Source organism: Branchiostoma lanceolatum, chromosome 6 (assembly GCF_035083965.1).
Source record: "Branchiostoma lanceolatum isolate klBraLanc5 chromosome 6, klBraLanc5.hap2, whole genome shotgun sequence".
NCBI classification, from domain to species: Eukaryota; Metazoa; Chordata; class Leptocardii; order Amphioxiformes; family Branchiostomatidae; genus Branchiostoma; species Branchiostoma lanceolatum.
Genome location: NC_089727.1, coordinates 22,780,455 through 22,792,208, shown reverse-complemented (window position 1 = coordinate 22,792,208; position 11,754 = coordinate 22,780,455). Strand labels below are relative to the sequence as shown.

Genomic DNA, 11,754 nt, shown 5'->3' with positions numbered 1-11,754 from the left:
CACAAATCTTAGACATTGAAATATCAGATATCACTATATTGCACATAACTAGCTGATTTTTTAGATTTCCATTCACTTTCGTTTCATATGATGTACTAGAGATTGATAACATCTGTTATCTTATAGTATATAAAGTAAGTATCCTTCACTAGTTTAGTAGAATATTCCGACGCATGCGTATAAATATCATCGCCATCTTCAACATTTGGGGTCAGTGAGGGAAAGTTACGTTTTTCTTACGACTTTCTTACTAATTTCCAGGGCATGGCGAACATCGCAGTTGCCAGAATAAAAAGAGAGTTCAAGGAAGTCGTCAAAAGTGAAGAGGTGAGATGATCTGTTTCTTTTGTGTAAAAGTAATGGAGACAAATGTCGAAACGTAGCTGGCTTGCTACAAAAAAATTATGGCCGGGGGGGGGGGGGGGGTAACAACGGAGGTGCTGTAACTTCCACAGTGCACAGGGAGGTCGGGTATACACTGGAAACACATAGTCACGATTATCTGGGAATGTATCGGGAAACGTTAAATGTTGTTCTCCGGATTGTAGGGCTTGTCGGAAGTCCATCGGTGTCCCATCGGTCGATGTACATTTCCCGACATATACACGATACATTTCTGATGGTCTCAAAATTCCCGACGATAAACCCATGGTTTCCCGACAAATTTTTAGGAAATACGTCGTTTCTTCTTTCCCACACACTTCCGATGCCGGTCGTCAAGGCAACAAGTAACAAATACGGCGGAGGGGACTCCCCAGCTTGGATGAAACCATGGCAACGGCATTGATTGACGAGTAGCCGCTGTACTGGTTACCATGGACACTGCATGATTGACAGCGGAGAGACAATCACATGGTCGTCGCGGCATGGAGGTTAATAAAAAGGAAACTTCAGACGATAATCGATCAGCTGTTCTCCAGCACCATATTTGATATTTACGGATGTTAACTTTTATTGTTTAGTTATAAGACTTAGTTTTTACTTAGTTTGTAGTAGAACGTGCGGAACTTGCTGTACTGTTTGTGTCAATAAAGCTTTTATTACAACCGGCAAAAAAAATAAAACGTTGAAACGAACGATATTTCCGTAGAAGTCTGTAATCGTCAAGTATGGGAAGCATAGTTAAGATATTATAAATATAATCGAGGAAACATCGATAAGCTCTTAATAACCAAGGAAATTCATGTCAAAGGACGCGGAAGCATAAACCCGGAATCGAACCTGCAGCTCGCGGCGCCGTATGGCAGCCATTTGTTCGCAAACGCAAGCGGCGTATCGCGGTGAGCTAAATATTGCGGCGAGGTAACAATACCTTCAAACCACTTCAATACAAACGGCCCATCACGTGGCGTTCCACAGCTGCAGTCCGTAATGACTATACTTGCATTGTTCTACGGTCGAACGCTACGTATTTCTGTTTGTTTTGTTCAATTCTATTTCAACATGTCACTCATTTCGTTTCATTGATAAATATTAGTTTGTCGTCGTTCGCTAACAAAGTGATAATATAAACAATTGACGCGATTCTATTTCAACAGACGACACCATGTCATATACGCGATGTAACGACCGTAATTTTGAAAAGCGCTGATAGCTCACCTGGTAGTGTTGTTGTCCATCAGTTCTAACCAGGCAAGATGTGCAGGTTCGAGCCCATCGATTCAATTGTATGTTTTATTTTTCACTGTTACAGTCAACATTACTTTCATTTATTTTTATCTTTTATCATCTTATATTTATATTATCATGTTTATTTTTTTTTATTCTTTATTTTTTAAATCCATCTCTGCTCCTTGATGAAGGCCTCCGGTCTCTGGGTGTTGTCTTAGCACTTCTACTAGTTGACACGTCGTTTTGTTCTGACGGCGTCTTTGCCAACGCTGACGCTAACAAAGCACGTGAGCCATCATCAGATCTCTTTCCTAGCCTGGTTGGGACACTGGAAAAGAAGAAAAAAATGGTTGTTACTTACAATTGGAAACAATAGCGATGCATTTTTATTGAAAGTAGAAAACATCCCAACAGTTTGTGAACAAACGTTCTTTTTTAATTTTTCGTGGATCATGGAGCCGTCAACTTCTAATGGCCCAAATCGGAGCACTTCGCGCGAACATGCGTTGATTTTTACGCTACGTAGTGCTTGGATGAACTGTGGCAAGAATCAGCAGTAAAATTGGGAGGAATATTTCAATATTCCATAATCATATTCGTTAAATGAAAATAAATTGACAATATAATTCCGAATCCCAAAGTCAGTCCATAGTCACTAGTCAAGTCGCAGCATGTTTTGAACGTTACAAATAAAGGCGCTTATCCAGTGCGAGATTCAGTAAAAGTAAAGGAATGTTTGATAAAACCTCATTGATATGACCATCATAACACCCCGGTTACCATTTAGGAGTACTAATACTTTTCTTCTCAGTGGTCATTCGTTTCTCAGTAGTCCTTCGTTTGCCGTCGGTGACAAGAAATGTATACGGGCAAGACGAAAGTTTGGGATGCTGGACAACTGAGTTGCGTCGACAAAGTTCGTTATCTCTTTTAATGTTTACAACTTTTATTTGGTAGTTTGATTGTATTTCCTGATTTATTTCAGCAATTTACATTATCATATTATTTCTTCACATACTCTTCCTTGTTAACATACAGCGTACTAAATTACCGTACGTGCTCCGGAAAAATGCAGCCGATGGTGGTTAATCCGCCTCGATGCTTGAACTCCTGTGGACCAGCTTCAAGTTCCTTCAGATCTACACAGCATTCATTCGACCTGTGTTAGACTCACCAGTGTGGGGAGGACTGCCTCGTGGGCTGTCTGACAAGGTCGAGAAGGTACAGAAAACCTGCTGCAGGATTATTGAAATCCGCTCCGACCAGCTGCCCACCCTGGAGAAGCGGAGAGGCGAGGCATCCGTGCGTGAGCTCGGGAGGGTGGTGGCGTACGACACACACCCCTGCCGGCAGTTCCTTGTGAAATCCGGAGACACAAAGTACAATCTAAGACAAACTTCAGCCTACAAAGTACCGTTGAGCAGCCATTCGAAGAGGCATGAACAGTCCCTCTTCCCCAGAACTCTAAAATTGATGCAACAATGAGCCAAAAGGTTACATTGATTGCCATGATCTCTATATCTGTTCATGTTTTAGCTTAGTATATTTGCACAATGATCGTCAACAAGATTTTATATATCTAATGTGACTATGGTTAGCGTGCTTTTAACAGATTTTACCTATCTATTGTGACCGTGTCAAGTGTGATTTGCCTCTGTGTAGTTTTGATGGCTCATTTTCTTATGTAATGTTGACTTGTTGTTGTGTAAATTTGCAACGCAATTCAGGTTTACAAATAAAAGCTGCGAAGTTGTAAATACTGAATAAAGTTTCAAAGTTTCAAAGTTCAATGCTTTGATTACTCTTATATTGTTAATAGAATATAATGTGTGATTCATGTTTACTTAGCTTTCCGAACTTGTTAGTTCTGGGGAACGTCAGGTGTTAGTGTTAGTAACATGAAACATACAGTTGAGAAAACAAACACCGAAACAAATCAATAATACGAAAGCAAACTGAACGGGAACAAAACAAAAAAATCAATGAACAATTGTCTTTTTAAGAAGATGAATCGATCTGTCCGATATCTGGCCTATGTAACTGCTTTATCTTCCTTTAAGTCCGTCCCCATCCTCAAGCACGGCCGGTATAACTGGCCCGCCGGTTGTCACGAATCTGAAAAGACGAATATGGAATACATGAGATGCAGCTATCAACAGCATGATGTACTGGTCAACTATCCACGAATAGCAATAGCTACGGAGTTTTAAAAAAAAAAAAAAGTACACCAAACAAACAAAAAAACAGCAAAAATATAACACGATGATAATTCAATGACCTGATTTGCTTTTTGACAAAATAGATGAAGGAAAATTTACGGTAATTAGAACATGATGAAACAAAATGTTTAACTCGTCCGACCAGATATTGCTACATTATCGTAATCATCTGGACCTCACACCCATCATGACCGCAAATGACCTTTATGCGTCAAATCCTATACATTCCCGACGTTCGTCGGAAATATGTAGGAAGACTATCGGGAAAGCAACGGTCGAACTCCATTGATTTGACTTGATTTCTGGATCTGTATCGGGTCCAACATCGAGAAAAGCTGCAGGGAAAAACCGACACAAGTCTGGTATCATTCCGTTACCAACACCACATATATCCGACCTCCTCGAGCATTGTGTTCAGACGTCCCCTTCGGATGGATTTCATTTTGTAATTGTGGAATTATGCATGAGTGGGCCATGTTTTTCATCTACAGTGGTGAGTGAGCCATGTTTTTCATCTATAGTGGTGAATATAAAATTGTTAAGAACCCAAGTTCATGCATAGAGCTGTCATCTGAATGCACAGTGCACGGGGAGGTCGGGTTTCTGCTGGGTACATAATTTTCTTATTTACCTATATAATTTCCTGTGCATTTTGGGAATGTATCGGTTTATCATCGGTGTTCTCGTGGGACGACAACACCTACGGATTCCTATCGGAAAAGCGTATGCCAATGTCGATTTCCCTATAGTTTGACTGCACTTTATCGATGGACCCTAAATTTTCATAAAAATAAACATAGTTAAGTAAAGTTTCATAAAGATAAACATAAAACATGGTTAAGTTATTCATAATCAACACACATCAATAAGTCATTCATAACCAAGGAAATTCATGTTAAAGGACGTGGAAGCATAACCCGGAATCAAACATGCAGCTCGCAGCGCCATGCATGGCAGCTACGTTCAAGTAGTAGTTGTTCACAAATGCAAGTAGCGTATCACAGTGAACTAAATTATTTCGCTGAGATACCAATGCTTTCTAACCACTTTATCAAAAACAGTCTGCTACAGTCCATAATGAATGTGTTGCTCGAGTTCCAAATGAAAAAAATTGTAACACCTGTGATTGGTTTATTGCACAAAGCAGCATACGGCAGCCTGACGGCTGAATTGCATGCTGATTTACAGATACTGCCCGTGGAACATTAACATTAACTGTAATTATCAAAACAGCTACGCATCTAAAATCCCTCTGTAGTACGCAAACAAATCTAGAATCACTCTAGGCAGATATACATGTACGTGCATGTGGTACATAAAAAGGCAGATTTCACAGAAATCACTGCCCATTTCTCGTATTTTTGTCAAAAATTTGTAGTGTCTCACTAAATACCGCCAAAAAATGACTTCACAGCGGGCAAAGATATCGGCAAGACATGTTCTTGGGGGACCGACGCTATCTTTTCTTTTTCATCCATGAATCTCACAAATCTTTATTGGGCACTGCTTGCTTGTGATCGCTGACGCTGTATGTTTTGCTGCACTCCATCTTTTGATGCGGTCATGGGCTCAGCCAGGGAAATCTCAACGTCACGTTTTCAACATTCATTTGTCAGGTCGAAAACATTTTGACCCATTTATCCAGCGGTCGGAGCCTAAAAGAAGGCTTGGGTCAGCAGGTTTTCTGCTAGGGCTCTAAATCCTATGCCTTACTAATAAGATGTAATGTGTGAGTGCGTGTACTATTTGACGTAACGTGTGAATGCGGGAGGGTGCTATTCGATCGAGAGAGGCAGACACAGTGTTTTGTCAAAAGTATGAAATTAAACCCGGTGGTAGTTATGCTGTCTATAAAATCACATCATGTTGAGTCCCATCCATCGTTGTAATACTGTATTGATAACATCTCAACTTGGAAATATGTTGTGAGTCAATCCTCTTCAAGGCCACCACCTGTCCAATGCGGCCGCTTTTCCTCGGTCCCCCGGGTGGTCGCCTTGGGCAGGTTTGACTGTACATGTATATGTATGTTTTCCTATTGTAGGCTGCCAAATGTAACATCAGAGTGGAGCTAATCGATGATAACTTCACTGAACTTCGAGGGGAGATAGCAGGACCACCCGAGACCCCATATGAAGGTCAGTTCCCCGTTCATCATTACATGGTTGTGGTAGCAGAAAATATCATAGTACTATCAGTAGTATAATACTTTTAGTAGTTTATCGTTATCAACATCAGAATTCCTTACTGACTGGAAAAAGGCGAGGATTGTACCAATCTTCAAGGCTGGAGACAGAACAGAAGCAACTAACTACAGACCCATCAGTATTCTGCCAGCCATTTCCAAGATTCTTGAACGTGCAGTTCACACCCAGGTCTACCAGTTTCTGACTGAAAACAACCTTCTTTCCAGTCGACAGTCCGGTTTCCGTCGGAAACATTCAACCCAGTCTGCTTTACACTTAGTTACCGAGGAATGGTATAATGCAATTAATAGTGGTAACATCACTGGTGCAGTTTTCATAGATCTGTTGAAAGCTTTTGACACCATAAAACACAGTATCTTATTGCAAAAGCTAGCAGCCTATGGTATAGTTGGACAGTCTGCCAAGTGGTTCCAGTCTTATCTGTCTGATCGATCCCATTTTACATCAGTCAATGGTCACACGTCAGATTTTTGCACTGTAAGTGTAAGGTATGGAGTCCCCCAGGGCTCCATACTGGGGCCGCTTTTATTCATCTTATATGTTAACGACATGCCTAGCTGCTTACTTACATGTAAAATTGCCTTGTATGCTGATGATACCGTTGTATATGTCAGTTATCCAAACCTTGAAACCACCCAACTATCTTTGCAGTCTGATTTAGACAGACTGTTCAACTGGTTTGTAGCCAAAAGCTTGTCTGTGAACTCAAGCAAGTGCAAGGCTATGCTCATTGGAACCAATAAGCGTCTTTTGAGCACGAATCAGTTACATTTGCATATGAATGGGAAAGCTCTGGATGTAATTCCAGCTTATAGGGCGTATTCACGTGACGTCATCACCCCTGCCCTCCGTGGGCGGCCATGTTGGTGCTCACCCTGCAGCAAAGTTTCTCGGTGTCCGGCGGTCTCTAAATTTCCAAGGAATGCGAAGTCGTCTGATCGCTGTTTTATTATATGCAAAGAGTCTCCAGCCTCACATCCTTTTCGCTACAAAAATCCAAATTCACCTACTGGAAAGGACCCATTATCGACGAGCGAGGAATTTAGGTTTTCCCCAGCAGCCTACAAACATGGCCGCTAAACTGTTAACAGAGAATTAGTTCACAGCATACAAGTGTTCCAAGGCCTGCAACCACGTAGTACAGTGTCTTGAGTGTCGTGAAAAATTTTGTTGACAGGGAGTACGTTATGATCGGGAAAGTTCGACGTTGAAAGACCCCCAGTTTACGAACGTATCTCAAGCAACGACTACACGGTGCCGCGACTGTGTTACACAACGGGCCTGTAATTTGCTTTTCAACCAGATACAAAAGGTTTCCATACACGTGCACTCAAGTTGATTCTCAAACTTCAACTATTTAGATCCGCTGTTCGTATATCAGAAATCCACTTTTGTTTCAGTCGTTAGTCCCTTCGTATGTTCCCTCACCTACACGAGAAACGCCAAACCAATCTTACTGTTACCCGATCAGTGTGTGCTTTATCAGTCCCAATCCAACATCTGACCACGAGGCAAAACACCATGATTGTGAGACAAAACGTTTCGAAGGGAAATTGTGAATGGCGTAGAAATCATCTGCTATTTATACGGAGAGTTCCATAGGGCTCCACTATAAAGTGAGCACCAAAATGGCCGACAGTGCTCGTTGCTAGGGGGAGGGTCACGTGACTGAATACGCCCTATAAGTACCTTGGTGTCACAGTGGACAAAGAACTTAGATGGGACGCACATGTGGGTACTGTGTTGACCAAGTTGAAGCGTGCAATCTGGGTGATGCGGCAAATTCGCCCGTTTATGACACAGACCACTCTGGTAACATTGTATAATACTATTTTCCTTCCTCACTTAACTTATGCCAGCACGGTGTAGGATGGTGCCAGTATGGTACATATTCAGAAGTTGCAAAGAATGCAGAATAAAGTAGGTAAGCTAATTCTAGGTCTCCAGTCAAGAACTCCTACTGCACATATGCACATGCTTCTTGGTCGGAAAGATGTAATGGGTATCCACAAAACACAAAAACTCCTGCCAAGTTATCACTGCCAATTTCCAGGTCATTTGGTGTTCATTGGGAGGTATTGGTTTGAAACTGTTTGTCTGCGTCTTTGCAATATAAATGTATGTCTTCTATGAACTAAGTCATGTTAACTTTAGGCTAGAGTCATCCCCATCAAATTTCTTTCACCCAGCTCTAGATCTAACTAGAGTTCCACGAACACTTTATCTTCGCCAAATAATCAAGGCTTATTATGGAGAGTTATGCTGGGGGGGGGTGAGTCCAGTCTAGATAGTGTTAAAAATCATTTGGTGGTACAGGACTAGTATATGTGTAGAGTGTGCTGATATATGTAACAAGTTTAATGAACTTTCAGATGCTACAAGTATCGAATTCCTGCCATTGATCACTATGGAATTATGGTGTTTCCTCATCAATTATGCATATTGGCTCCCATATGCATAATTACCATCTATCTAAATCAAATTATAACTTTAGCTATTAACAAACCAAAAATCATGATGATCCATTGACCCCTTCTCGAGTTATTACCAAATGAAGGGCGCACAGCTGGCACACAGCTGGGTGACCTAAGGCGCAGTTTACACTACGTTTTTCGCGTCAGCGGCGAAATTTCCCGCTGTCGGGAGGCCGCTGTCGCGACGTCTCTAGACACACCGCCCGGAAATCTGACAGACACCTGCGGTGCTTGCATTTCGCCATCTTGTAGAAAGTATCGGGCGTAAGCATAACAAAAGCAAGAAACAAAATTGTATGATTGTACAACGGTAGACGGCGTCTCCCCGCCCGTATCAAACTACAATGCAAAGCCTTGTTTATGTGTAGATATTCCATGCTCATCACTCGTAAATGTGGGGAGGGGGGCACAAGTACGATAAATATATCCGCGGGGAAATGAATGCACGGCACAAAAGTCGCCGCGGATCCCGCGAATCTCTCTCTCTATATATATACCGGGGATCTAAGTAGACTTACAGTATGCTAATCAAGGCGTACTTTATGCTAATCGCCGAAACCCTGACTCCCGCTGACGCGAGCCCGACGTATTCTCTTTAGACGGAGTTTGAAGTTGACGGGGACTCCCGCTGTGCTGACGGGCGACGGCTTCGAAGCTGACGGGAGAAAATTTGTTGACAGCGGGACTACGTCGACGGGAATTGTCTTTACACGGGGTTCCCGCTGTCGCCAGTGGCGCTGACGCCAGTGGCGCTGACGGCAAAAGTATAATGTAAAGAGAGGCTAAATCCCAAGCCAGGCAATCCTCCAAGTGTCCCTGAATTGAGGTCGAGTAACAGCTTTCAATGGGATTATACATTACTCTCTTTAATTATGTAAATGAAGTCCCAATTTGCATACTATACATTTCATTATGTTAATAATCACCTAAGGTACCTGCGTACCAAAAGCAATGAAGATACACAAAACCCTGCATGAGTTATCCTCCTCCAAAGTTTCATACATAAAGGCCCACTCCAGCTCAAAACAAGTCGTCAAGAGGCCCAAACTTACACCACGTGTTTCCTGCCCCAAGACCCATCCACTATAAAAAAATCATGAACCTGGCGCCTCCAGAAAATTTCACCCCAAACTTTGAAGCTCCGCTGCAATACTTTAGATACCCGCTAGAAGGCCCATTATCGAACTTGACCTTCCTTTCTGTAAACCTTACCCACCCACTAAGTATCATGCAGAACCATCGACAGCTTCTCGAGTTATGTTGGCGACATACAAATACACATACACACAAAGCCCGCTGCAGTACCGACGGAAAATGCCAGGGGAACGATTTTTGAACTTGACCACCGCTTCTACAACATCTACACACCTGCAAAAAATCATGAAGATCCATCAACGTTTCCGTCACTTTTTTTGCCTACATACAAACACAAAAAAATCAAAGTCCGCTGCAGTACTGTTGAAAAACGCAAGGTAAACCATTTTCGAACTTGACCTTCCTTTGCACAACCACTACACACCTACCAAAAATCATAAATATTCATTGAAGTTTTCTTGAGTTATGCTCCTGACATACATACAGACCCACCCAACAGATTTTTCAACCGAAAACATAATCTTCCTGAGTACTAGTACTCGGCAAAGATAAATATCAAGTCAGCAAAGGCACGGTGTCAAGCTGTTCTCAATATTGGGTGGGATTTAGACAACGCCATTTGGAAAAAAGTTCTCTAAGAAAGCTCTGAGGCTGACAGGAATGTGGAAAATGAATGGAAATATAGGATTTTACTGGCCAATATCAAGTCCAAGTCTCCACTACAATGTTGTTTGTTTGAACCTTTGTTTATTCATGATAAGCTCAAATCGGCACGCAGGCCGCTTTTCATTGAGGTCATGAGGGGAGAGGTAAGGGTCAGATACAATATAACAGAGATACACAGTCATTTGAGTCCTAATAACTCTACCAACATATATCATTACATATTTATGGTACAACAATATACAATTTCTACAACATACAACATAAAGTAGGGCGAAAGCTGGTTCATGGTCCGTGTCCGTTCGTTTACTTCATTTCCGTTACTTCAAGAGTCTCTTAAAGGAAGTCAGATTCGGAGCCGTACGTGTGTCTCGCGGTAGGCTGTTCCAGACATTTGGTCCGCGGTAGGCTACCGATCTTCTGAAGATCTCTCGCTTGGGTTTGGGGACAACCAGCTGACTGCTTGTGCTTTGTCTGGTTATACGTGTACTCTGGTCTCTGCAGTACGCAAACATCCGGGGCATGTAGGGTGGCAGTTTGTTGTTTAGGGCTTTGTCTACTCCTGGCATGCATTCAGGGATCCAGACTAACTTTTGACCTAGGACTGAGTAGGAGCAGTGTGCTCCCAATCCAAAAAAATTGGGCTCTCCGGCAAAAATTTCGGTCCGCCACTATAAAAAATTGGGGCCACAAATAAGACTCTTGGACACACCAAGTAGGGCTCAAAGTTAACAGTGTCCCGATGTCCTGGGGGCCACCAACATTTGGTCCATGAAAACTCAAAAATCAATTTGGGACATATTTGGGACATATTTGGGACAATCGAACCTGGAAATTAGGCTGTGCGACTGGATTTGATTTTAAGTCACACAGTGAGAAGCTCCCTTGTGAAATTGTAGACTGGTGACACACTCCCTGGTGTGGCACTAGTCCTCTCTAAATCAATCATTATTTATCATCCAGGCTAGTGAAAGGCAAGCCTGTACCAGCTAGGCTGTGGCACATGTCTGCTCCCCTGACAGGGGATCAGCAGAGGGACGGTCACACCTCATTAACTTGATTAAGGTTTGCCCTGCAAGATTACCTGCAGGAGTCTGATAGTATTTTGCATGTTCTATATTATTAAAATTTCATGCAAAATGTTTGCCAATATGCAATTTTGTATATAACTGAAAAATATTTGTCACACACATTTCCCATGGCTTGGGTTCAGGTCCAGACTTGAGTATAGGTCCGAACCTGAACATGAACCTCTGGAACTGAATTTAGACACCCCCCCCCCCCCCCCCCCCACACACACACACTAAGTTCACATCTTTGGCCCTGGTTGGGACACTTTCGGGATAGTTGAAATCCACTTTTTGGACAATGCTGGGACAGTAGGGGAAAAAGTTAATTTTGAGGCCTGCCAAGTAATACTCCTAGCAAATAATGTTAACAATCTGAAATAATGTAGTTCGATAGATTATAAGAGAAAAAGCATAA

The 11,754-nt window shown here is 42.2% G+C and overlaps 1 protein-coding gene across 2 annotated transcripts in view; it reads left to right on the top strand.

Moving 5' to 3' along the window:
* The first annotated feature begins 170 nt into the window (after positions 1 to 170).
* LOC136437062 (ubiquitin-conjugating enzyme E2 K-like) overlaps positions 171 to 11,754 on the top strand; it is a 78,620-nt gene continuing 67,036 nt past the window's right edge. The window contains exons 1-2 of one of the 2 annotated variants that reach the window (XM_066431513.1): positions 171 to 327; positions 5,875 to 5,968. In XM_066431513.1, coding sequence (XP_066287610.1) covers positions 265 to 327; positions 5,875 to 5,968 — 157 coding nt within the window. In that variant the 5' untranslated portion in view covers positions 171 to 264. The remainder of the gene's footprint in view (positions 328 to 5,874; positions 5,969 to 11,754) is intronic. The other variant, XM_066431512.1, reaches the window with a different exon arrangement.